The sequence below is a fragment of the Lepidothrix coronata genome, unplaced genomic scaffold, assembly GCF_001604755.1.
Source record: "Lepidothrix coronata isolate B3197 unplaced genomic scaffold, Lepidothrix_coronata-1.0 Scaffold54, whole genome shotgun sequence".
In the NCBI taxonomy this organism is placed as follows: domain Eukaryota; kingdom Metazoa; phylum Chordata; class Aves; order Passeriformes; family Pipridae; genus Lepidothrix; species Lepidothrix coronata.
This window is the reverse complement of record NW_016690234.1, coordinates 1,579,488-1,604,326: the sequence shown is the minus strand read 5'-3', so window position 1 is coordinate 1,604,326 and position 24,839 is coordinate 1,579,488. Positions and strand designations below refer to the sequence as shown.

The 24,839-nt window shown below is 64.7% G+C and overlaps 7 protein-coding genes across 9 annotated transcripts in view; 4 read left to right on the top strand and 3 right to left on the bottom strand.

Moving 5' to 3' along the window:
- VPS9D1 (VPS9 domain containing 1) overlaps nt 1-3,685 on the top strand; it is a 5,495-nt gene extending 1,810 nt beyond the window's left edge. Inside the window, exons 6-17 of one of the 2 annotated variants that reach the window (XR_001875048.1) lie at nt 1-60; nt 208-270; nt 468-520; nt 599-686; nt 804-889; nt 981-1,450; nt 1,582-1,711; nt 1,788-1,981; nt 2,060-2,141; nt 2,294-2,398; nt 2,966-3,096; nt 3,546-3,685. The exon at nt 1-60 is cut by the window's left edge and continues 2 nt beyond it. Coding sequence is in view for 1 of the 2 variants with exons in the window: in XM_017816329.1 (XP_017671818.1) it covers nt 1-60; nt 208-270; nt 468-520; nt 599-686; nt 804-889; nt 981-1,450; nt 1,582-1,711; nt 1,788-1,981; nt 2,060-2,141; nt 2,294-2,398; nt 2,966-3,041 (1,407 nt within the window). In the remaining variant the exon portion in view is untranslated. The remainder of the gene's footprint in view (nt 61-207; nt 271-467; nt 521-598; nt 687-803; nt 890-980; nt 1,451-1,581; nt 1,712-1,787; nt 1,982-2,059; nt 2,142-2,293; nt 2,399-2,965; nt 3,097-3,545) is intronic. The other variant, XM_017816329.1, reaches the window with a different exon arrangement.
- SPATA2L (spermatogenesis associated 2 like) lies at nt 3,565-4,773 on the top strand. The gene has a single exon (XM_017816089.1). The coding sequence runs from the start codon at nt 3,565-3,567 to the stop codon at nt 4,771-4,773; it is 1,209 nt and encodes a 402-aa protein (XP_017671578.1).
- A 516-nt stretch (nt 4,774-5,289) lies between these two features.
- Nucleotides 5,290-8,389, bottom strand: CDK10 (cyclin dependent kinase 10). Its single transcript, XM_017816127.1, has 13 exons — nt 8,161-8,389; nt 7,988-8,060; nt 7,739-7,810; nt 7,547-7,649; nt 7,343-7,424; nt 6,927-6,994; nt 6,635-6,687; nt 6,481-6,550; nt 6,331-6,390; nt 6,122-6,245; nt 5,896-6,035; nt 5,756-5,808; nt 5,290-5,686 (listed from the first exon to the last, which is right to left on the bottom strand). The coding sequence occupies exons 1-13, from the start codon at nt 8,293-8,295 to the stop codon at nt 5,589-5,591; spliced, it is 1,131 nt and encodes a 376-aa protein (XP_017671616.1). The 5' UTR covers nt 8,296-8,389; the 3' UTR covers nt 5,290-5,588.
- Nucleotides 8,390-8,573: 184 nt separating this feature from the next.
- On the top strand, nt 8,574-12,703 carry CHMP1A (charged multivesicular body protein 1A). Its single transcript, XM_017816342.1, has 7 exons — nt 8,574-8,694; nt 8,884-8,903; nt 9,406-9,483; nt 9,763-9,909; nt 10,114-10,242; nt 10,352-10,539; nt 11,260-12,703. The coding sequence occupies exons 1-7, from the start codon at nt 8,688-8,690 to the stop codon at nt 11,279-11,281; spliced, it is 591 nt and encodes a 196-aa protein (XP_017671831.1). The 5' UTR covers nt 8,574-8,687; the 3' UTR covers nt 11,282-12,703.
- Nucleotides 12,704-13,698: 995 nt separating this feature from the next.
- DPEP1 (dipeptidase 1 (renal)) lies at nt 13,699-18,002 on the bottom strand. The gene is made up of 10 exons (XM_017816131.1): nt 17,788-18,002; nt 16,544-16,676; nt 15,924-16,056; nt 15,687-15,837; nt 15,535-15,604; nt 15,060-15,236; nt 14,896-14,980; nt 14,743-14,818; nt 14,482-14,617; nt 13,699-14,083 (listed from the first exon to the last, which is right to left on the bottom strand). The coding sequence occupies exons 1-10, from the start codon at nt 17,964-17,966 to the stop codon at nt 13,907-13,909; spliced, it is 1,317 nt and encodes a 438-aa protein (XP_017671620.1). The 5' UTR covers nt 17,967-18,002; the 3' UTR covers nt 13,699-13,906.
- A 1,115-nt stretch (nt 18,003-19,117) lies between these two features.
- LOC108497965 (sulfotransferase family cytosolic 2B member 1-like) lies at nt 19,118-21,191 on the top strand. The gene is made up of 6 exons (XM_017816133.1): nt 19,118-19,256; nt 19,776-19,984; nt 20,153-20,279; nt 20,354-20,448; nt 20,522-20,702; nt 20,779-21,191. The coding sequence occupies exons 1-6, from the start codon at nt 19,118-19,120 to the stop codon at nt 20,892-20,894; spliced, it is 867 nt and encodes a 288-aa protein (XP_017671622.1). The 3' UTR covers nt 20,895-21,191.
- Nucleotides 21,192-23,898: 2,707 nt separating this feature from the next.
- CPNE7 (copine 7) overlaps nt 23,899-24,839 on the bottom strand; it is a 9,057-nt gene continuing 8,116 nt past the window's right edge. For both annotated transcript variants that reach the window (XM_017816220.1, XM_017816221.1), the window contains one exon: nt 23,899-24,498. In XM_017816220.1, coding sequence (XP_017671709.1) covers nt 24,361-24,498 — 138 coding nt within the window. In that variant the 3' untranslated portion in view covers nt 23,899-24,360. The remainder of the gene's footprint in view (nt 24,499-24,839) is intronic.

Here is a 24,839-nt window from a genome sequence, read left to right as displayed (position 1 = left end):
GCCTATGAGGCACGGGTGGCACGGCTGAACCCCAGCCAGGCCCTGCAGAAAACATCCCTGGCAAGTAGGGGGCTGAGGAGGGGCTGGGAGCAGATAGAGCTGGACAGAGCTGGCAGGGAGAGTGTCGCTGCAGTGCCTGGGGGACCCCCTGCTCCCCACTGTGGGATGTGGGGGTGTGTGTGTTCCCAACACTCCCCTGCTCCACAGACACTGTCCCTGCAGCGGCAGATGATGGAGAACCTGGTGATTGCCAAGGCCCGGGAGGAGACTGTATCCTTCCCATGGGGGGATTGCTCTGAGGGCCGGCTCTGGCAGAGCCTCTGCCCTGTCCTTGGTGTCACCAATCCCTCACAGGCCTTTGGGGTCCTGGCTTGGGGGATGGAGGGGGATGGAGGAGGGTGAAGGGCTGATCCAGCCCCAGATTGTCAGTGCGGGGGCTCCAGACCCTTAACTGAGCTGTGGCCCAGCTGCAGCGCAAGATGGAGGAGCGGCGGCTGCGGCTGCAGGAGGCAGCAAACCGGTGAGTGGGGATGTCACCGTGGGGACCCCAGGGCCAGGGACACCCTGGCAGTGCCCTCACCAGCCCGGGGTGTCCCAGGAGGTTCTCCAGCAATGTGGCCCTCACCCCTGAGGAGCAGGAGCAGCGAGAGCTCTACGCTGCCATCCTCGAATACGAGCAGGACCATGTGAGTGTGTGCTGGGGGCTGCTGAAAGGGGGCAGGGGCCTGTGCTAGGGGGCAGGGGGCCATGCCATGGGGCAGGAGACCTTGCCATTCCCGTAACCAGCCATGGACGCTCCCCAGGACTGGCCCAGGCAGTGGAAGGCCCAGCTGAAGGGGAGCCCAGCGGATCTCTCCGTGGTGTCAGGGCTCTTCTCCTGCCTCCTCAGGTACTGCTGGGGTGGGTAGGGCCCTGCCCAGAGTGGGGGGGCCATGGCCATATGCCAGTGCCCCCCACTCACTGTGCCCTTCTGCCTGCAGCTCTCCCGAGCACCCGATCTCGCAGCTCCTGCGGCGGCTGCAGTGCACGGTGTACGCCCGCCTGTACCCTGCTGTCAGCCAGGGTCCCGCTGACGCCTCCCCCGCCTCCCCCTCGGGCCTCTCCTTCCTGTCACTGGATGTGGGGGGCGCAGGGGGCTCCTCCCTGCCTGCTGAGCCGGGGGGTCGCCGGCTCCGCGCCTCCCGCAGCCTACACTGCATGTTCTCGGTGCCTGAGCACGGCCCGGCTGCGCTGCGGCACAGCCAGTCCAGCACCCCCCTCGCTGACGCTGGCACCCTGGGGCCCGCAGGGGCCCCCCAGGCCCCCCGGGAGAGCTCCTTTGAGGACCTGGAGCGGTTCCTGGCATCCCCCGAGGGCTGGGCCCCTGCAGAGCCCCTGGCTGGCCCTGGGCAGGACACGGCGCTGCCAGAGCTGCTGAAGGGCATTGTGAGGGACATCCACAACGCCATTGGTGAGGGGCAGCCGAAGGAGTGGGGGCAGGATGGGGGCTGTCTGTGGGCTTTCCTGCAACTCGTTTTGACTCGAGGTGCAGGGTGGGCAGGATGGGGAGTACAAGTGTGCTGCGTGACTTGCCCTCCCCAGACAGGCTGCTGGCCCTGACCCTGCTGGCCTTCGAGGGGCTCAGTACCACCGCCAGCAAGGACCAGTGCCTGGCCTGCCTGGAGGAGGCCTTCTTTCCCCCGCTCTGGGCCCCGCTCCTGGCCCTCTACAGGTACCATGACCCACCCTGGGGATGCCAGGCCCCGTCACCCCCTCCTGGCAGCCCCTCCCTTACTGTGTGCCCCCAGGGCCGTGCACCGGCCCCGTGAGGCGGCCCTGGCACTCAGCATGGAGCGGCACCGGCATGCCAGCCCCGCCGACATGGGGCTGGCCTCCCGCCTCTTCCCCACGGCCCCCGGCCGCCCCCCCTACGCCTCCGCAGTGCAGGACCTGCGGCTCATCCCGCTGGAGACCTGTCCCCGCAGAAAGCTGGAGTGCATCGGTGAGTGGGAGGGGAAATGGGGCGGGGGGGGGGAACGGGGATTGGCAGGTGACCCTGAGCACCCACCCTGTGCTACAGTGCGAGCCCTGCGTGGCATCTGCGAGTGTGCTGAGGAGTACTGCGGTGCCCGGGACACCCGGACCCCTGCCTCGGCCGCCATGTGAGTGCGAGGGGCACAGGGGGCAGGCCAGGCTCATGGCCAGGCAGAGCTGGGGGAGGGAGAGGGGCCGGTGTGGGGCTGGGAGTTTCTGTGGCTGGTGTTGGGGCCCCAGTCCCCATTGCCACCATGGCTGACGATCCCTGTTGTCCCAGTGGGGCAGATGACCTGCTGCCCATCCTGTCCTACGTGGTGCTGCAGACAGGGCTGCCCCAGTTGCTCTCCGAGTGTGCTGCCCTGGAGGAGTTCATCCACGAGGGGTACGTGCTGGGGATGCTGGGCCATGCAAGCACCCCTGGGCTGGGGACACTGTCACTCCTCCCAGGACAGGGCTGCCAGGGTGGGAGGTGGGGAGGGAACATGGGTGGGAGCAGCAGCTCTTGTGAGCACAGGGCTGCGGGGTGGTGGCCATGGTGGTGTGGTGGCTGTGATGATGTCCTGGCCACAGCAGTGCCCCAGCCATGATGGCACAGTGGCTGTGATGGTATCCGAGCCATAATGATGTCCCAGCTGTGGTGGTGTCGTGGCTGTGATGGCATGGTGGCTGTAGCAGTGTGCTGACCACGGCAGAGTCCTGGCCACGACATTGTGATAGCAGTGTCAGTGTCCTGGCCATGGCTGTGTCCCAGCCATGATGGCATGATGGTGCTGACAGTGCAATGGCCATGATGGTGGTGTGGTGGCTGTGATAGTGTCTCAGCCATGGCAGTGTCCCAGCTATGATGGCACAGTGTCCGGGTGGTGCCAGTGTCCCAGCGGTGCCAGTGTCCTGGTGGTGCCAGGTACCCGGTGTCCCCTTGGTGACAGTGTGGCGGGTGTGGATGCAGGTACCTGATCGGGGAGGAGGGGTACTGCCTGACGTCCCTGCAGAGCGCCCTGTCCTACGTGGAGTCCCTGCAGTGAGGAGGGGGCAGCGGGGGACCCCCGACACCGCCGGGCAGGTGCTGACCGCCCCCGGGTCCTCCTGGCCGCGGGGGGGGCGCTGTCGCGCTGCTCAGCCCCGCCCCGGGGGCGGAGCCACGGGCGACTCGCGCGTTCCGGGACGGGGAGCGCGGAAGGGGAACGGGAGCGGCCGGGACCGGCAGGTGGGGGGGACCGCGGCCGGGGAAGGACACCGGAGGTGGCTGTGAACTGGGACCGTGGGCTGGCGGGGGGAAACGGGGCCGGGGGGCCCTCGGCGGCCGGAGTCCCGGTGCTGAGGCTTTGGCTGGGGGTCCTCACAGGTTTGGGGGGATGCCAAGCTGGGAGGGTCTCACGGGTCTGAGTGCCGGGGCTTCAGGGTCTGGGGTCACAGAGGTTCTGAGTCTCACAGGCGTGGGGGCTCAGGGTTTGGGGTCTCAGGGGCCTTGGGGTGCCAGAGCACGGGGTTTGGGTGCGGGGTGGTGTCTCACGCTGCGGTACCCCCAGGATGTGTGCGGGCTCGGCGATGCGGCAGGAGCACAGGCAGGAGTACGGGCAGGAGTTCCGGCAGGAGTTCCACCAGGAGTACCGGCGGTGCCTGGAGCAGGAATTCGGCCCCGCCGGGCCCTGCCCGGACCCCGCGGTGGCGGAGCGGCTGCGGCAGCGGCTGCGGCGAGAGCCGGCGCTGCTCGGGGCCCTGCTGGAGGACGGCCCGGCCCTGCTGGCCCGGGGGCTGCGGGGCCAGCCCGACCCTGAGCTGGCGCTGCGGGGCATGGCTGGCGCCTTCCGGCTGCTGGAGCTGGCAGCCCTCAACCTCTACCTCTTCCCGTGGCGCCGGGAGTTTGGCACCATCCAGGTGAGCCCCGCGGTGCTGGGGGGATGCTCTGGGGGTCTCCTGACACCTCCAGCCGTGCCCCTGCTTTCCCTGCAGACCTTCTCCGGCGCCTTCGTGCACCTGCTGCGCCCGGCGCTTCCTGAGGCCGACCTGCTGCGGAGTCTGGGCCGCCTGGGCTACGAGCAGCGGGACCAGCACCGCCTGGCCGTGGCCCGGCCGCCCCCGGGGCCGGTGCTGATCGCAGCCGCTGCCGGATTCCTGTGCTGCCGGCTGGAGTGTGAGATCCTGGGGGAGCTGGCGCTGCAGCTGCAGCCACGCCAGCCCTGCGCCGAGGAGCTGCTGGAGGCACGGCACCGGGCCAGGGATGGGCAGAGCTGCCTGGAGCTGCTGCGGGACCCGGGGATGCAGTGTGGGGCGGCTGCTGACTGCGTAGATCTGTACCGGGACACACTGGACATCCCCGAGGACATGGGGGGCGAGGACGCAGTTCCCCCAGCACTGTGGAGGGACCCTCAGGACGTGCCCATGAGGGGCTGGGGACACTGCAATGAGCCGGAGACTGAGGGCAGTGCTGAGCCAGACACCTCTCACCTCTTCTTGGAGCAGGAGTTTGCAGGGGGCAGCAGAAGCCCCCAAGTGCTGGGGGAGCCCCAGGATTGCCCCCAGGATGCCCCGGAGCTGCCTTGCTACCAGCTGCACTCGTGCCTGCGCCGGGGCACGCTGCCCTCGTACTGCTGCAGCACCTGCCGGCAGCTGCACACAGGGGGCTGTGCCACAGGCCGTGCCTGCCGCAGCCGGCACCACGGGCAGGAGCTGCGCGGGGAGCGCCAGCAGCGGCTCTGGCTGCAGCGCACGGAGCTGGACATGCTGTTGGCCGATGGCTCTGGACCCCACTCCTAATACTGCTGGTGGAAGGGCACAGGAGGGGCATGGCCACTGCCTGGCCCCTGCAGCAGGAAGGGAACAGGAACAGCCATGGCTTGGCACAAGGATGCTGGACTCATCAACCTCCCTGAGATGGCAGTGCCTGTGCTGGGCTCTAGGAGGAGAGGCCCTGCTCCAGCCCCAGTGCTCCCACTGTAAATGACTCCATGCATCAGTAAAGCAGCTGCCTCAGTGTGGGGGGTCTCCTGTCCTGGGGAGGGGTGACCTGGATGCCTGGTCCTAGGGTAGGGACAGGGCCTGTGGTGACAGCCAACAGCATGGCCCCCTGGGAGCAGCTCCTGCCTCCCCCAGGGGAGCAGGGCCAGGATCCACTTAAAGAGGGGCACAGCCTAGGGTGTCACAGAGGTGTCCTCATGCCAAGTGTCTCCTTGTCCCCAGAGAGGGATGTGGGGCACATAGGAAGCATAGCAAGGCCGTGGTTTCTTCCAGTGCCTCTGGCACCAAGGCACGAGGCCATTCACTTCTCCTGTTACCACTGACATGTTTTTATTGACAGCAAAGTTGGGGTTCCCCTCACAGGCAGCACTGGCTGATACCCCCATGGGACAGGACTGACCCTGCTAATCACAGAGGGCTCTGGGCCCTGTCTCTCCACTCTCCTTTCTCCAGTGCTGCGCTCCCCCAGCCCCAGACTGGAACCTGCCAGTCCCCTGCAGGGAAATGGATCTGGGAGGTGTGCTGGGAACAGACAGAGCCCACAGTGCCAGGGCTGTTGGGCCAAGGGAGGATGTCCCAGCTGGGACACACTGTGCGTGCCCCCACGGATCAGCTCAGGGCTTGCTCCGCTTGGCCTGGCTCTCTGGCCCCGTGCCCGCCGCCCGCTTGTTGCGGTGATGTGGGAAGGTGGGCATCAGCTCCGGCTCACAGGCTGCAGGGCACAGAGGGGGTCAGCAGGGCCCAGAGGCCCCCAGCCCTGCCCCAGGAGGGGAGTACTTACGCAGGGGCTTCTCCTTGAAGTAGGAGCTCTCCAGGCAGTCCTTGGCCGTGGCCCTGTGGAGACAAGGGGATGTGACAGATACCCCCACCCTAGCCCAGGGGACAGTGTGAGGCAGGTTCCCTGCCCTGCCTGGCTCATACCTCTTCTTGGGATCATACATGAAGAGAAAGTTGAGCAGACGCAGCCCAGCCTCTGACAGCCAGGGGAATCTGTGCTTCAGGTTGTTGTAGGGCTGCTTCCGGAGGGTGTACTGGCTGGCCAAGGGCAGCTTGGAGAAACCCTGGGGGAGTCAAGAGTGTGAGGAGGGGGCAGGGAGCAGGCAGGGATTGGCAGGGAGAGCAGGCAGGACTGGCAGGGAGCTCTCACTGGCCAGATGTTCTCGTTGGGCGTCCCCAGCAGCTGCACGATGAGGTCGATCTGGTGGATCTCGGAGGTGCCTGGCAGCAGTGGTTTGTGTGCCAGCAGCTCGGCCAGGATGCAGCCTACGGCCCTGAGGAGCACAGGAGGAGCTCCCCATTAACTCCCACCCTGGTTTGCAGCCCCTCCCCAGCCCCTGCCTGGGCAGCCCCCCTTACCACATGTCGATGCTGGTGGTCTGGGTGGTCATGCCCAGCAGCAGCTCCGGCGCACGGTACCTGCACAGGGGACGCTCCGTGGCAGAGCCGGCCCCGCTGTGAGCCACCCCTGCCCCGCTGTGGGGACTCACCCCCGGCATGGCCACTCACCACAGCGTCACCACTTTGGGGGTCATGGGCTTGGGGGGCATCCCGTAGGTGCGAGCCAGGCCGAAATCAGCTGCAACAGAGACTCTGGGTCAGGAGGGAGCCGAACTCTGAGCTCTGGCCATGGCATGGAGCAGATGGAGCTGCCAGGACTCACCTATCTTCACACAGCCCTTGTCAGTCATCAGCAGGTTGGAGACCTTCAGGTCCCTGTGAGGCACAGAGTGGCTGCTCAGCACCATCCTCAGCATGGCTCCTCCGCACCCTGGAGCTGAGCCATGATGAGGAGAAGCCAATCCCATCATTCCAGAGCCTCCCTGCCCTGCTGGTGCTCCCACATGGAGCCACTGATGGGCACCAAACCCTCAACCGGAGCTGCTCAGTCCCAGGCTGTGGGAGGTGTCCCCTGACACCCCCTTCCCCCACCAGCTCCATCCTGCTGCTCCCACCTGTGGATGATGTAGTTCTCGTGGAGGTACTGCAGGCCCTTGAGCACCTGCAGGATGATACACTTCACCTGCAGACAGAGACAGGAGCTCCAATCTCTGCGGGAGAAGCCCCCTCTGAGAAAACCCCTGGAGGTCAAACCCACTGGGGTGTCCTGCAGCCTCCCCATCCCCATGTCCTCCCAGGGGTTCTGGGGGGGGGCATTTTCTCCCAGCTCCATTTCCCTGCCAGTCTGCTCCACACCAAAATCCAGGCTGGAAAGTTCTTGGAGGCTTCTGTGAGAGCCCACACTCCCTCAGAATCCCTGGAGTCCCCCAGCACAAGGTCCAGGGAGCCCCCTGTGGTGCTGGGGGTGTTTTGGTGGGAGTGACAGCATTCTGTCAGGGATGCTGGACCCAAATCCTGACCCACCTCATACCTGAGCCTCTGAGAAAGGCGTCTGCATGTTCTCCAGGAGGCTAGCCAGGTCCTGCTCACAGTAACCCATCACCAGGAAAATACTGTCAGAGACAAAACATGGTCGGAGCTCCCCCAGAACAGGTCTATGTGCTGAGGGGGCTCAAGGGCCTGAGGAGGGCTGGAGGGCAGAGGGAGGACAAGAGAGGGGACTCTTTGCTCTCACCTCTCCAGGTGGTTCCCCACAACTACCTCTTTCAGCTCCACGATGTTGGGGTGCCGGAGCTGCAGGAGCAGGGTGATCTCCCGCAGGCTGCTGATGGGCATTCCTGCGGGGAGGGATGAACAACTGCTTCAGGACGGCTCGGAGCCAGAGCTGGAGCTGCGGCAGCCCCCGTTCCCTTCCTTCGTTCTGTACCATCTTTCTCGTTGTCCATCCGCACCTTCTTCAGCGCCACCGTCTCGTCCGTCAGTGTGTCCCGGGCGCGGTCTGGGGGCAGCACAGACCACGCACACGTGGTTTGTCCCGACCGCCGCTGAGGAGCAGCCGCAGCCTCGGCCCCCCCAGCCCAACGCGCCCCCGCGGGGGTGGAACTGGGTGGGCTCAAGGACCCTCCCCACCCCAACCGCGCCGCGATTCTGTGAGGGGCAAGGGCTTCTCACTCACACACGATGCCGTACGTGCCCTCTCCGATCCGGTTCAGCTTCTCGAACTCCTTCACGCTGCGGCACCGGCCCAGCTGGAACCAAAGAGCCGCGTCCAGGCGGTGCCGCCCCGGAGGCTCGTCACCGGGACCCCCCACGCACTCTCTCACACCCCGGGGGACCCGCTGCGCTCACCCGGTCGGCGGCCGGCACCTCGAAGAAGCCATCGCCGCGCAGGCGGCGCAGCCGGAGCGGCTCCAGCTCGGGCTCGGCCGGTGCCGGTCCCGGCTCGGGCGGTCCCGGATCAGCCGCCGCCGTCGTGTCCGCCATGGCGGAGCCCACCCTGTCGCATGCGCCGTGCCTCCTGCACGCAGGCCTCCACCTACCCTCGTTGCCCCTGGCAACGGTTGCTCGGGAGGGACCAATAGCGGCCTTGTCCTTACATGGCCCCGCCCCTCTGTAGTCCCGACAGTGCCGGCCCGTGCCAGCCGGACCCCGCCCCCGATGTGTGATCACGCCCCGAGATATGGCCCCGCCCATGTTTAACCACGCCTATCTGTGCATTGGCCACGCCTCCATACCAGTGGCCCCGCCCCCTCCCGTCTAACCCCCCACGCCCCTGCGGCTTTGTCTCTCTCGCGAGACTCGGCTCGCGCCCCCCGGAAGCGGTGGATGCGGATCCCGGAAGCGGCGGCGGAACCCGGAAGCGGCGGCGGGACAGGATGGACGGTACTGGGGGGCTGGGCCGTACTGGAGGCTCTCGGGGGGGCTGCGGCTGGGCCTGAGGGCGGAGCTGAGGGCGGGAGGCAGGAGCTGAGACCGAGGGCCAGGACGCGGTGGTGGGGCTCCCGGTTCCCCGGTACCCCGATCCCCCGGTCCCGGCCGTGTCGCTGACGCTGTGCTCTCCTTCCCTTCCAGACACGCTCTTCCAGCTGAAGGTGAGGGCACAGCGTCGGCCCCTCCGCCTCCTCTCCGTCCCGTCTCGCCGGTCCCGAGACGGTCCCGGGACTGGTTCCACCGCTGGTTCGGCCTCATCGGGGCTCCTCCTGCGGCAGGACCATCACGGGAGGAGCCTCGACTCGCGGGAGTGTCCGGGGGTGCCACGGGCAGTGGGTCGGGCAGCAGAGGCCGGTGGGAGGTAGCTGGGCTGGGTGGGTACTGCGACTGGGACACGGGAGGATGGTTCCTACTCCAGAGGGTGGGTAGGGTGGAATACGGGGATAAATCCTGCCTTAGGAACGGAGTGAGGCCCTGGCTCTGGTTGTCCAGAGAAGCTGTGGCTGCCCCATCCCTGGAAGTGTCCAAGGCCAGGCTGGACAGGGCTTGGAGCAACCTGGGCTAGTGGATGATGTCCCTGCCCATGGCAAGGATGGGACTGGATAGTGTTTGAGGTCCCTTCCCACCCAGTCCATCCCATGACTCTGCCCCTGTTTTCCCCAGTTCACAGCAAAGCAGCTGGAGAAACTCTCCAAGAAAGCTGAGAAGGACTCCAAGGCTGAGCAAGCCAAGGTCAAAAAGGTGGGTAGGGGTCCATCCTGGGGGAGCTCAGCTCCATGGGGGCAGCTGGAGATCCCCACTCCTGCTCTGGGGGGGGCAGGGAAGGGGCAGGTCCCCTCCCCACCCTCCATTCGTGAATCTGCCAGGGAGATGTGGCACATCCAGCAACACCAGGAGGAGTTTAATTCCTGACCCAGGGCATTCCCAGCTTCTGGGGGAGCTGTTCCCTGCTGGGAACCCCCCACTGTGGTGGTTTGAGGCCATGGGGGGGTCTCTGAGCAGGGATTCCCTGTGTCCCAGGCCCTGCAGCAGAAGAACGTGGAATGTGCCCGGGTCTATGCTGAGAACGCCATCCGGAAGAAGAATGAGGGGCTCAATTGGCTCCGGATGGCATCCAGGGTGGATGCCGTGGCCTCCAAGGTGCAGACAGCCGTCACCATGAAGGGGGTAAGAGCCTCGGGGGGATCTGTGGATTCAGGATGGAGCTTCCCCTCCCTGAAGTTGCATCCAAACACCTTGGGCTCCCCCATCCCCCAGAGTGACCCCACCAAGCCCGGTGGGGTCAGTTCATCCTATCTTGGAGGGCCTCACAGCAGGGCTCGGATTTATCCATTGCCCTCAGGGCAGCCCTGAAGAAATCTTCTCTTGCAGGTGACAAAGAACATGGCTCAGGTGACCAAGGCCTTGGACAAGGCCCTGAGCTCCATGGACCTGCAGAAGGTGTCAGCAGTGATGGACAAATTCGAGCAGCAGGTGCAGAACTTGGATGTTCACACGTCGGTGAGTGACGGGGGCCCAGGGAGACAGGGAGGGTGGGATCCTGGTGGGATCCCCGCTGGGTCTCAGAGTGGAGGAGCCGTGCAAGGTGACAGAGCTGTGTGTGTTCCAGGTAATGGAGGACTCCATGAGCTCTGCCACCACGCTGAGCACGCCACAGGAGCAGGTGGACAGTTTGATTGTGCAGATCGCCGAGGAGAATGGGCTGGAGATCATGGACCAGCTGAGCCAGCTGCCAGAGGGGGCCTCGGCCGTTGGGGAGAGCTCTGTGCGCTCCCAGGAGGACCAGCTGTCTCGGAGGTTGGTGCTTTCCTGGATCCTGGGCACTTCTAGTCCTTCCAGGGAGCCCTCACCAGCATGAAGGGAAAGAGTTGGCCCATCCCAGGGGGCTGAGCCCCTTCCCTCATGCTCAAGAAAGTCCTCAAGGCTGTGGGGCCACTGTGGCCTGGGGAGGGGGTGGGTTTGGCACTGGACAGTGGATAAGAGAGGGCCAAGACTGGTGGGAGAGGGGTAGGATGGGTGGGAGAGGGGTAGGACAGACCTCCCCCCTGCTCCACACTCGCTCTCAGGCAGATGCTCTGCTCAGGGAGCACTTGGCACTGCCCTGCAGACGGCTCTGGAACAGCTGCTCTGCCTGGAACTGCCCCAGCAGGAGCTGCTGCGCTTCCTTCCCTGCCCCCACAGAGCACCACGGGCCCATCTGGGCACAGCCCCGGGGCTGCAGTGTGGGAACAGCACAGGGAGAGGGACCAGGAGTGGGGACAACCTGGGGACGGGGACCAGGAGAGTCTGGAGGAGGGACCAAGAGGAGAAGAGGAGTAAGGAATCTGCTCTCCACGCCACCTCTGCTGTGTCCATGATGGACACCCTGAGTTCACCCTCAGCCACCATAGCTGTGGCTCCAGAGCAGAATTTCTGGGAGGTACCCAGGCAGATCTGTTCCCTGGACACACTGGTGCTCCTGAGCTGTGGCTGTTCCTGCTGCTCTGACTCCCTTCCCTCTCCTGCTCTCCCTTCCAGGTTGGCTGCCCTTCGGAACTGAGGCTCCGGCGGCCCCTGCCGACGGCATCGCTGGAACGGCCGCGGGGGGAGGGGCCGGGACCCCCTTCCGCCACCGTCCCCAGCCCCCCCTGCCTCGAGACTGTTCCTCTGGGGGTGACAGCCCTTCCCCGGGCAGGTGCCGATCCCGGCAGGGCTGAGGAATGCTTTGCTGGGGCTGATTTTAGGGGGGTTTAAGTTGGGGCGTGCTGCTGGTGCTTGGCAGTGCCCCATGTCCTGCTGCTGATGGAACACTAAGGGGACTCTCCTGGTCTCGGGGTGCTGCTCCTCAACTCCTCTGATGTTCCCTGTTCTGGGGCTGCGCTGTGGGTTCACCGGGAGCTATTAGGGAGGAGCAGGGAGATTCCCTGTGGGAAGAGCCCTATGCTTGGCTGTGGGTCTGGGGAGGTCAGTGCCTTGCAGGAAGGGGCGGTGACACCATGGAATCCGTTCCCTCCCAGTCACTGTCCCCATATCCCACCAGGCCGACCCCCCCCAGCCCCATACCACGAAGTGCCCTTTGGAGCACCCTTCCTGCCCAGCCCTGTGCGTGTCAATCCACACACTCCCCAGCCACTGCCAGCTGGAAATGATTATCCTGGCCCTGACCTCCAGTTTGGACCAGTGAGGATACATGTCCAGCACTGGGAGCAGATTGCAGCAGCTGTGGTGGCTGCAGACACGTCCCCAAATGTCCCCCCCGCCCAGTGGGTGTGACCAGGAATGCTGAACCATCCCAGAGCAGTTCTGCCTCGTTCCCTGTGCCTCATTCCTGGATATCTGCTGTCCCCTCCAGCTGCTGGCACTGGGCTGGGAGTGGGGGCTGCTCCCCGTGTGCCCTCTTGCTGCTCATCCCCCTTCACCTTCCCCTGGGGCTGGAGGTGTTTGTGCCCCTCTCATGTGACCCCTGGTCACAGAGCTGCTGGATTGCTGGAAGCTCTCCAGGAAGGAAGCGCTGTTTCCTTTGGCTCTTGCAGGAGGAACTTTGACCTCTGGGTGGGGAGGGGGCCTCGGGGGCTACAGGGTCACCTCCCCGGCACTCAAAGCACAAACACTTCCAGCTGCTCTGATTATTTTTCCTGAGTTGAATGGCCTTGGCAGCGTGTGGCTGGTGACACGGAGCCTTCCTCTGTGCCAAGGAGGAGGAGGGGGTGGCTTTGGTCTATGCCAGAGCATTTGGATCTTGTGTCACCTCTTGATGGGCTGAGCAGGAAGCAGGGGGACCCCAGAGATTTGTGCCTAGCTCTTGCCCCTCTGCACAGTGTTCCTGTGGGGCTGGGGGCCCTGGACCTGCTCCTTCCCCCCTGGGCTCTGTCTCCGTGGTTTCCTTGGTGATTTTTTTTTTAAGCTTGTCTCATTTGCCTTCTTTTTCCCCAAACCGTGCCCCTCCCCTCTCGTGGATTTAAATAAACAATCCCTGGACTCCCTCTGTGTGTGTTGGGATGCCGGGGCTGGGCTGTGGTCCTGCCCTGGGACAGGACCTGGTGCCGAGGGGCTGCCCTGGAGCTGAGGAGAGGAAGAAGAAGGGGCTGCTCCTGCCCCAACAGCCTCTGCCCAGCCAGGGGCCGGGAAGTGACTAAGGGTATCAGCTCTGGGAGTGCTGGAGGGGAAGGACCGCCCATTGCACCCCTGCAGGGACCCATCCCCTTCGTGTGGCCAAACCAGGGGTGACCGGAGTGAGCAGGAGCTTGGGGAGGCTGAGGCAGCCCGAGACCAGCTCCCTTCCACAGTGGGGCTGGATCGGCCCAGTTCCCTGTGCCATTCTCTGGCCCTCGTGGGGACAAGCCGGGCTTTCCAAGGGGATATCCTGGGATTGTCAGCCCACCGAGGGACCCCCCGTGCTCTACACCCCGGTTCTGCCATCAGCACCTGCCCACAGCAGCCTCACAGGCGGGGATGGGGCTGCGGGGCTGGTGGTGCAGCCTTCTGTGCTCCGATCCCTTCCTGTTCCCGTCCCGTGCTGTACCCATCCCTTCTCCATGCCTGTCCGTTCCCCGTGCTCATCCCTTCACTGTTCCCGTCCCTTCCGCGTGCTCATCCCTTCTCCGTCCCCATTCTCTTCCGTGTCCCCATTCCCCTCCCCGTGCCGGGCTGGCAGAGGGCTCTGTGCCCCAGCCAAATCCTGAATACCACAGGAAGATGGCTCTCCTTCTCCTGTCTGTTCTTCCGCCTCCGCTCCGAAGACAGGCTGTTCCCGAATGTGAGAGGAAATTGCTAAGGAGATAATTGAGTAGCCAATTAATTAACTAATGATTAATGGAAGCATCCTGCGGAGGCAGCGCTGCCGCCCTGGCCAGGTGTTGCCGGGATGTGTCACTCCCGGTGCAGTTATGGCGTCCTGGTGCCCGGGGAGGGCATCCACCGGGACCCTACTCCTCTGCCCAACTGGTGACGTGCCAGAGTGCCCCATGACACGCGAGGGTGCCCCGTGACATGCCAGAGTGGCTCACCATCCCAACCAGGAGTTTGTGGGCGCTGGGTCCCCGCAGGTCCCACACTGACAGTCACTGCCGGCACTGCTCGAGCCACGGGTTTATTTTGCGGATGGTTCCGGCAGGAAGGGCTGCAGGATTGTGCCCAACCCGGCAGCCCCCGGGCAGGGTGGCAGGGCCACAGTGGCAGTTGGATGCTAAGAGAGCAGAGAGAGGCGCAGGGCCAGTGCCAGCGGCAGTGCCAGGGCTGCGGGCAGGAGCCGGGCTGTGCCAGAGCCACTGGAGTACCCATAGCTGGTCCTGCACGTCCCGTCCAGCTCCTCGAAGGCGATGGGTGTCTCGTGGGCAGGTGTGCCCTGCAGGGTCCCCTTCACCTGACGTGGGGATAAGGTAGGCTCCTGCTGCGAGGGGCAGTGCCTGGGCCCCACACAGCCCTGCCACCCCGCACATCCCTGTGCCACCCCATGCCATCCCACACATGTCCATTCATCCCCTGCTCTGCGTGTCCCAGTGCCAAACCATGAACCATATCCCCATAAATCCCTGAATGCCACACGTTCTGATGTTCCACCTGTCTCTGCTGCCCCAGGTGACCCCATGACCAAAATGTCCCTGTGCCCCATGTGTTCCCTGTTCCGTGTCCCCATGCCCTGTACACCCCTGTGCCCAGTGTACCCAGTACCCCTTGTGTCCCCATGGCCCAAGTATCCCTGTGCTCCCACTGTCCCCTTGCTTGCCCTGTGCATTCCAGTGCTCCCCATGCCCCACTCACCTCCTCCACCTTGCTGAAGACCCGGAGCAGGTTCTCAGCCAGGGCCAACTTCACCTCCTGCTCTGTCCAATTCCTTGCCAGCAGCTCGGCCACCAGTGCAGGATAGGTGGAGACATCCTCCAGGCCAGTGGGGAGCCTGTACCACCCACAGCTCACAGCTGGGCCACCCCTGCACCCCCCAACTGCCCACACAGGGCACAGGGGAGATTCCCCCCCCCGTCCCACCAGCACAGCCCATCCCGCATCCATCACCCCCTTTACCGTGTGACCCCATCATAGTCCCCACCAAAGCCAACAGACTGGGCCCCGGCCACCTTCTTCACGTAGTCCATGTGGTCTGCGGGCACAGGGGGGTTGAGGTGAGTGGGACAGGGGCATCGCTGCTGCACCCCACCCACCCGGACACCACCTCACTTGCAACATCAGCCAGTGTGGCTGTGTTCTTGCAGGTCACGTAGTCATTGTAGAAGTTGACCATCACCAGGCTGCCCGTGGAGGCCTGGAGGAAAGAGTCCTGAGCCCCATGGCCCCTCACAGCCCAGTGTCCCCTGGCCTGCCCTGGCCGTGCCCCTGCTCACCACCAGCTGCAGCACATCATCGGGCACGTTGCGGCGGTGAGCACAGAGGGCGTAGGCAGACGAGTGGCTGAAGATGATGGGGGCTTTGGAGATGTTCAGCACAACCTTCATCGTATCCACCGAGACGTGGGCCAGGTCCACAATCATGCCCAGGCGGTTCATCTCCTCCACCACTGTCTGCAGGGACAGGGACCAGGATGGGAACAGGGATGAGGGTGTGGAGGGAGGCATGGGAGGGTCCCCTGGAGTAACCTGTCCCCAGCCCACAGCTGGAGCTGCTTGAGTGGCTTTTGGCAGATGGGACTGATGAGTGGGTGGGTGGGTGGATGGATGGATGGGTGGATGGATGGAGAATGGATGGATTATGGATGGGTAGGACACTGCACCCAGGGCAAATCACCCAGCTGGTGGGTGCCAGTACCATGTACCCCCTCAGCCACTGCTCCTGGGCACTGCTGCCATTGCTGTTCCTTACCTTCCCAAAGGCTGAGAGGCCATGGTGCACGGGCTTTTCCTCCTCGGTGTCCACCAACCAGTTGTCAGCCCTGTGGAGCAGGGAGAGCATCAGGGCAGCCCCCTGACCACACCCCCCACGCCATCCTGGTTCCCTCATGCCCGGGGTCCTACCAGGGAGTGTTGCAGCTGTGGGTGAGGGTCATGTAGCGCACGCCCAGGCGGTAGAAGGTGCGCAGGACGCCCAGGCTGCTGTCGATGGAGTGGCCGCCCTCCACCCCCATGAGACTGGCCACCTTCCCGCTCTGGAATGCATTCTGGATGCCTGTGGAGGGTGGGGGGCATCAGCTGGGGTGGGCACAGCACACCAGCACCTCCAGCCCCCCATGCCCCAGCCCCGTGCCCCCTCACCAGCACTGTCGGTGACACACTCGAAGGTCTCTGGGTACAGGTCGCACATGCGCTGCACCACATCGATCTGCTCCAGCGTGCGCTTCACCGCGTCCCTGTTCTGCGTCTCACAGGGTACGTACACGGACCAGAACTGCCCAGGTACCCCATCAGCATGGGGACACAGACCCGGGACTGCTGCCACCCACCCCGGTGCCCTTGCCCGCCCCAGTACCCGCCTCAGTCCCGGTGCCTTCCCCAGTGCCCCTGCCCATCCCAGTGTCCTTTCCAGTGCATCCTGCCTGACCTAATGTCCTTCCCAGTGCTCTCACCAGTATCCATGCCCACCCCCGTGACCTCTTCCCACCCTGGCACCCACCCCAGTGTTCTTCCCAGTGCCCTCTATCCACTCTGGTGTCCACCCTGGTACCCATCCCATTGTTCCTGCCCATCTGAGTGCCCTTCCTGGTGCCCCTGCCCACCCCAGGGACCCCTGCCTGCCTCAGTGCCCTCCCCAGTGTCCCTGTCATCCTCATTGCCCCCAATCCTCCCCAGTGCCCTCATTGGTGACCCTGCACACCCTGGTGCCCCCTGCTCTCCCCAGCACCTGCCCCAGTGCCCCCCCCACTGTGCCATCCCACCTGCCCGCCCACGTGTCCGCGGCGCAGTTTGGGGATGTTGGTGTGGGTGTCGTTCAGCAGTGTCAGGTTGGCTGCTGGCACCCTCAGCTGGTTGTTGAACCTCTTGAGGAGCTGCCAGGGCAGGTCGTTGTGCCTGGGCAGGGCAGGGATGGGCATTGAGGGGAAGCCTGGCCCTCTGCCCTCCTGCTGCCCAGCTTCCTGGCTGGCTGCACACACAGTCCCTGCATCTGGCTGTCATTCCATTCATCCATCCATCCACCCATCCATCCATCCACCCACCCATCCATCCATCCACCTATCCATCTTCCATCCGTTATCCATCCATCCATCCATCATCCTTCCTGCCATCTATCCACTCATCTGACCCCTCTGCCAAAAGCCACCCAAGCAGCTCCAGACAGGAGCCAGCCCATGTGGGGACAGCCCTGTGCACCCCTCCAAGCCTCCATCCCCATCCCCCACGAGCCCTTGCAGCCGGGGAGCCAGCACAGCATCCCTTGGGCAGGATGTTACCGTCATCATCTCCTCTGTGGGATGTCATCACTGCAGGGACATCCTGCCACCCTTATCCTGCACCCAGCAGTGCCACTGGGGAAGTGCTGGCGGGGGGGCAAGACCCACAGGCTGGCTCCCACTTCTCCCCCCTGCGTCACAGTCCCACACCCCTGGCTCCCCCTGCCCTGCTCCCTCTTCCAGTGACTGCTGTGGCACAGCACTGGTGCCACAAGGAGTTCCTGTGGGGGATTGGAGCCTCCTGAGAACAGACTGGGGACATCCCTTAAGACATAACTCCACAGGACTGACTCACTTGCCCCGAGCAGGGACTTCCCGCGGGGAAGCCTGACTCCAACTTACTGGCACCCTGCCCACTCCTGCTGGGCTGCACTGCCCTGGGGATCCCCTCGGCTGCACAGATGGTCCCATGGGATCCCCTGGGAAAGCTGTCCCCTCTCTCTGCACAGCCCTGGGGTGCTCGGCACGAGGATCCCCTGGAAAAGCTTCCCTGCATGGCCCCAGGGTGCTGAGCATGGAAATTCCCTGGGAAAGCTGTCCCCTGTTCCTGCACACCCCAGGGCACCCAGCACAGGGATCCCCTGGGAAAATTGTTCCCTGTCTCTGCATAGCCCTGAGGTGCCCAGCACAGGAATCCCCCATCGGCCTGTCCCAGTAGGGTTTCCCAGCTGGGTTTTTCCCAGGGTGCTGGAGCAGCCGGGCACCCTGAGGCCCAGACGACCTTTGCTCACCCGTCGATGACCGGCGTGGTGGTCATAATGCGCTCGGCCTCCTCCCGGTACTGCTGCCCAACACAGGGCAGTGCCAGCACCAGTGCCAGTGCCAGCACCCACACACTCCTGTCTGGCATCTTCTCCTGTTGGATGCTGCTGGGGAAAAGGGATGACCTGCCACCACCGTGTGAGCACATGCACCGGGATGGCTGCCCCACTCCTGCCGTCCCTTCCCGCCGTCAATGAATAACCAGGAGCGTGGCGTCGCCCCTCCCTGGGTGCCCTGTGCCTGCCTGGCAGTGCCAGGGCTCCATGGCCCAGCCTCCCTCAGCCCAGTCCCGGTGGCTGTGCTGTGCCGGGGCCTCTCTGCTGAGCCGCGGTGACGCTCCCAGCCCCTCTAATAAAGCCCAGATTTTTTGTGGTTGGGAAAGTGCCAGGCCCATCCCCGCCTTTGCCTCCCCAGCACTGGCATCCATGGGCACCCCCAGCCTAGCACTGGCACCCCAGGCACCCCCGGAACCCCTGTCCCCGCTCACCCTGGCCCTGGGACGCTCAGGCAGCTGCTGTCTGCGACGGCTCTGAATTATGTTTTCCAGCTTGCGTGCGGCGGCAGGGCTGGGATGGGCTCCAGCCACCCCAGAGCCACCCCCCACCACGGCGCCGGAGCCGCCACATGCCGGGGGCAGCAGTCGGGGTGGCACAGCTATGGTGTGGAGCTGCTGATGGTCCTCCATGCGTGCTGGGATCCCCCACCCTGAAGCATCCTGAGGGGAAACTGAGGCACCGTCGTCTGTGGGGGCTGAGCATCCCAGCTGGTTCTGGCACGGGGGCTGTGGTGTCCTTCCCAGCAAGGCCTTGGTGGGGCTGCTGGGAATGGCATGAAGCCACATGGAGGTGGTCGGTCCAGCTGGCCACCTCATCTTGGTGTGGGCTGGGATAGGAATCCCTTCCTGCTGCGTGGTGCCAGTTGCGGGGAGCCCAGGGTGGGACACGGTGCGGGACTGGCACCTCTCAGGGTCACCGTGGGCTGCTGTGGCCGGCAATGCTTCCCGGTGCCCTTGTCGAGGTGACCCGGCTCCCCCGACTCTCCTGGACGCGATTGTGGGTCTGGGCATGCAGGAACCCATCCCATCCCACCCCCCCCGCATTCTACCCAATCCCATCCCACCCCATCCCGGGTGTCTCCAGCCTCTGCCAGCAGCGCTCTCCCATCGATGGCCCCAGTGCGGCCGGATTCTCGGCTTCCCGGCAGGAATGTGCCGGGGGAGTCCAGCCCCCCGCCCGCCGGGGCCGCTTCCTCTTTCGGCGCTATTTAAGCGGCGCCCGGCGCGTCCCACCCGGGCGGGCCATGGATCGCATGGAGGTGACCGAGACCTTCGCGGGCATCGCCCTGCCCGGCCACCTCCACACCCAGGAGTCCCTCGGCTTCGCTGCCGCCTTCGCCTTCCGCCCCACCGACGTGCTCATCGCCACCTACCCCAAATCGGGTGAGGGGCGGGGGGACAGGGGGACAGCGCTGGGGACCTCCGGCTGGAGGGTGGGCGCGGGTCGGGCTCTACTGGCGGGGCTGGGAGGGGGCTGGGCTCGGGGACACCGGGACCACTGGCACAGCGTGGGGACCCCTGGCCAGCGGCTCCCGACCCCGAATACCCTGTGCTGCTGCCCCACACTGTTCCAGCCCCAGAGTGGTGTCTCTGGGGGGGTCTAGGGGGGCCACATGCTACTGCCATCCCAGCTGCTGCCCCGGGACGAGCTGAGCTGTGATGGGACAGGATAGGTTGGGATGGGACTGGCCAGGATGGGCCAGGCCAGGCCAGGCTGAGCTGAGCCATTCCATGCCAAGCCAAGTTGTGCCAATCTGCTCCACAGCATGCTGTGCCATCCAATGGCACATGCCATTGCAGTGCCATGCTGTGCTGAGCCATGCCATTCCATGCCATGCCTTGGTGCCATGCCATGCACTGCCCTATGCTGAGCTGGCCCTGCCCTGACTCCCATCTCCACAGGCACCACCTGGATGCAGGAGATCCTGACGCTGATGTTCAGCCTTGGGGACGCCCGCCCAGCCAAGACCATTCCCAACTGGGAGCGGGCTCCCTGGCTGGAGCAGATCTACTGCCGGGAGGCTCTGCGGGACACAGAGACCCCCCGGCTGCTCACCACCCACATGCCCGCCCACGTCCTGGCCCCTGCCCTGCAGCGCAGCAAGGCCAAGGTGAGAGGGAGACAGATGGTCTGGGGGGTCCCTGACAGCCTGGGGGGTTCCCCACAGAGACATCCTGAACCCATGGGGCTTCCCACAGCTGGGGAAGTGGCAGGAGCTTTCTGAGCTGGGTGGAGCAGAATCCTCCCAGCCATGGGGGTGACACTGTGTCCTCCCCAGGTGATCTATGTGGCCAGGAACCCCAAGGATGTTGCTGTCTCCTTCTACCACTTCCACCACCTGGCCAAGTTCCTGCCTGACCCTGGTTCCTTTGATGCCTTCCTCACGCAGTTTCTCGAGGGCACAGGTAAGGGCTGGGGGTGTCCCTGGCAGGGGGGACTCAGCCTCAGGGCCCCTCATCACTCCCCGCCTTTCCCCCAGTGCACTACGGCTCCTGGTTTGACCATGTCAAGGGCTGGCTGGGCCAGCGGCACCTCCTGGACATCCTCTACGTCACCTATGAGGAGCTGCACCAGGTGAGCCCTGCAGTGTCCCCATCCCTGTCCCCATCCCTATCGGTGCCCAGCGCTGACCATGCCCTTGCCCCAGGACCTGTGTGGCACAGCACAGCGCCTCAGCACCTTCCTGGGGTGCCCGCTGGCCCCGGGAACGCTGGCAGCCCTGGAGCAGCACTGCAGCTTTGCTGCCATGCGGGAGAACGCCATGGCCAACTACTCCCTCATCCCCCCTGAGATCATGGACCACAGCCAGGGCCGCTTCATGCGCAAAGGTGAGGGCGTAGGGGCTGGGGGGATACGGGCAGTATGGGGGCAGCATCCCTGACTCCCTCTGCCCTCCGTCCGCAGGTGTGGTCGGAGACTGGCGTGACCACTTCTCCCCCCAGCAAAATGCCCTCTTTAACCAGCGCTACCAGGAGGAGATGGGGGACGTGGAGCTGCCCACGCAGTGGCCCATGGCCTGAGGGACCCGGGGGGACACTCACCCCAACCTGCTGAGAATCATTGCAGCAGGAGCACTCTGCATAGGCACCCCTTGGCACCCCACAACACACCCCCAGATGTCACCTGGGGCAAGGGGTTCCCACGGGGTTGGGGGACATGGCACTGTGCCACCTCCCTGGGGATGGGGGACTTTTCCAGCTGTGCACTGTGGCTCTCCCTGTGGCCTCACTCCCCCCAGGCAGGGGCACATGGCCGTGACCCCTCTTTCCACCTATCCTGCCCTGCGGAAATAAATATTTATTGCCGTTCCCAGGCAGGCTGTGTGTTCCCACGGGCGTCAGGCGGGAAGCGGGAAGCCTTGGAGTTATCAGGGACACATCGGGGTGGGGATCGGGGTGGGGACCCTTCCTTTGGGACCTTATCAGCAGCCAGGAGCAATGGCCAGGCAGCCAGCCCGGGCTGTGGCAGGGTGCCAGGCTCATGGGGGGTGCTGGGCTCTGTGGGGGGTCATAGCAGGGTGACAGGTTTTGCCAGTGGAGCCCAGGGCACAGAGCCAGCTCCTTCAGCAGCACCCAGGGTCTCCCACCCTGGAGTCTCCCTGCCCCAGGGCAGCCCCTCCCAATGCCACCTGCACACCAGCATCTGCTCACCTTGCCCCAGTGCACTCCTTCCCAGTGCCCCCTGCACCCCAATGCCCCCACCCTGCTTCAGTGCACCCCTTCCTGGTGCCCTCTGCACTCTGATGTCCCCACCCTGCCCCAGCACAACCCCTCCAGATGCCCCCTGCACCCCAACATTCCCCCATCCTGCTCCAGTGCACCCCTCCCAGTGTCCCTTCCACCCCAGTTCCCTCTGCCCCCTGATACACCCCATCCTGCCTCAGTGCATCCCCTCCCCTGGAGCCCCCTGCACCCCACTGCCTCCACCCCACCTCAGGGCACCCCTTCCTGACCCCTGCACTCCAATGCCCCCCATCCTGCCCCAGACTCTCCCCAGTGCTTTGGGAGGGGGCCACAGTGTCATGACCATCCTGTTTGGATGCTCCCCCTGCCCATCTCCCCTCCTGGGGTGTTTGCACCTGGGAGCTTGTTACCCCCCCCTCAGCACTCTGGGGTGCCCCAGGCAGGCAGGACACCTCCCAGCCCCTCTCCTGCCACGCCCAAAGGAATTGCCTTGTGGAGCCCAGGCACTGTCAATAATTACCCAGCTTCATTATCCAGCCCCTACAGGGTGAGCACAGGGCCAGGATGAGGGGCTGGGGGCTTGACCCTGGCACCACCAGAGCCCCTGGCCAGGGCTTGGCTGAGAGGGGGGAGGTGGTGAGACTCTCTCTGGGGTCTGCAGCACTGTGGGACAGTGACACTGGTGTCCTGCCAGCTCCTGCCAGCTCTGCCACTCTTGTCACCCCCACCAGCTCTGCCACCTCTGTCATTCCTGCCACACCTGTATCCCTGCCAGCCCTGCCACCCCTCCACTCCTGCCAGCATTGTCACCCCTGCCACCCCTCCCAGCCCCTCTGCGCTGCCAGTGGGTACAGCTTGACACGGTGACTCTGGACACCCCCAGCACCACGGGGTCTCCCCGCACCTGCCCTGGGGCACCCATCTGTCCCCATGGACCAGGGTGCCAGGGCAGCCCCCTGCCTGTACCAGGGCCGGTGAGTGCTGCAGCCTCCCAGGCAGCAGGTTTGGGTTTCCATGGCAACATCCAGGATCCCGCTTTATGGGAGATGAATCAGGAGCTATATATAGGCATTCGATGGGGGTGCTGTCTGTGCCCCTGTCTGTGTCCTGCACTGGTGGCAGTGTCCAAGGGCCAGCGGGGCCACCCCACTGAATGTCTGCCCACACAGGGACAGTCTGGCACCCGTGCCCTCACTCGGGGTGATGGCAGCATCCCAGAGCCCAGCTCAGTGCCACCCCCAAGGCTGAGTCTGGGGCGGCCCCTGCCCTGCCAGGCTCCAGTTTCAGTCCCTGTGGTGGGCTTGGTCACACCTGCCCTGGGAGATGTCACCTCCCCAGGAGCATCTGCTGGCACAGGACTGGCATCAGCAGCGCACAGCACGTGGTAGCAGCGTGGCACAGCGCCCGGCACATGGCACAGCATGGTGTGTGGCACATGGCACATGGAACGTGGCACATGACAAATAGCACATGGCACGACATGCAGCACACAGCATGTGGCACATGACAATGCACATGGAACATGGAACACAGCACATGGCATACAGGACACAGCACATGGCACATGGGATACAGCACATGGCACATGGGACAGACACATGAGGCATGCAACACTGCATGAACATGCCACGGAGCACATGGCACACAGCACATGGTGCATGGCATGTGCCACACAGCACATGGCACACAGTATGTGGCACATGATGCATGGCACACAGGACACAGCCCATGGGACAAGACACATTACAGCACGTCACAAGGTACGTGCACAGGATGCATGGCCCAAGGCACGCATCATATGGTTGCGTGGCACAGGATACATGGACACAGCACATGACACACCACAGGTCACGTGGCACACAGCACACAACACATGGTACATGACACTCAGCAGGCATCACATAGCATGTGTCACAAGGTACATGGACATGGTGCACAGCCCATGGCACACATCATACAGCACATGGCACATGCTGTGTGACTCACAGCACACAGCACGTGGCAGTGGCTGTGTGCAGGGCAGCAGAGCCGGCTCTGTTGCCACCTCCCTCAACTCTGTGCCCTGGATTCGGGGTTGTGGCACAGTAGGGGAGAGCCCACTCTGGCACATGAAAGCAGCGGCTGCTCCAGCGCTCAGAGCTCTGGTGCTCCCAGCACACTGCCAGCTATGGACACCCAAAATGTGGGGGCAGCAGGGCTGGGAGATGCCCTTGGCTCTCGTCACCAGCCAGGGTGGCATGGTATCACCACGAGGGGACACAGACAGCATCCAGGATCTGCCAGTCCCTCTGCCCACCTCCCGCTAACCCCCAGGGAGGGTGGCACCCAGAGAGCATGAGGATGGGCACAGGGGTCTTGCTTTATTATGGGAGTCATGCAGCCTCCAAACATCACAGTGACAGAGAAGCGGGGACCAAGAGGACCAAGGGGACGGTAGGGATGGAGTGGGAACAGGCCGCAGGGCATGGAACCCCAGAAGTGGGCAGGGCCTGCTGGGGACCCCGGGGCAGTGCAGAGGGTGTCCAGCACTGGGGGGCTGGGATCTACCCCGTGTCCCAGCTGAGGGGGCTGTGGCAGGGCTGGGACTCACAGGGACCCCGTCTGTCCCTGTCCCACACCAAGGGGAGCTGGGGATCCTCACTGGGGGTAGCCAAGACTGGGGTCGAGGGTCCCTCACTGAGGTGACCCAGTGCTGGGGCTGGGGGCACTGGGGATCTCTAACTGGGGGAGCCGAAGCTGGAGTGGGGGCTGGGAGTTCCTCACTGGGGGAAACTGAGGTTGGGTTGGGGGCAGTGAGGGTCTCTCACTGCGGGGAGCCGAGGCTGGGGTCGGGGGTGGGGGGCCGGGGGCAGCGCGGGGGGAACGCCTTGTAGCTGTAATACTCCACCACCTGCTTGGGCACCTCCGCCAGCACGCACTTCGCCAGGGCTGTGGGTGACGCCTGCGGGACACCGGGACACCGCGGGACACCGGGGTGAGCCGGGGCCACTGTGACGCCTGCCCGCCCCGATGAGAGGAGCAGCACCCGTGGGTACCGGCTCCCTGTGCCAGGATGTGGGAACGGGAGGGGACCGGAGGGGATGGAAGGGACGGGAAGGGACCAGGGAAGACCGAAGGAAACAGAAGGGACAGATGGGGACGAGGGGAACGGGAGGGGAGTGGATGGGAGGGGACGGGGGCGGGACGTGAGGGAACGGGGAGGGACGGGAGGGGAACGGGGGGCATGGGAAGAGCTGGGAGGGGCCAGCAGGACCCCCGCCTGTCCCACTCACGTTCTTGAAC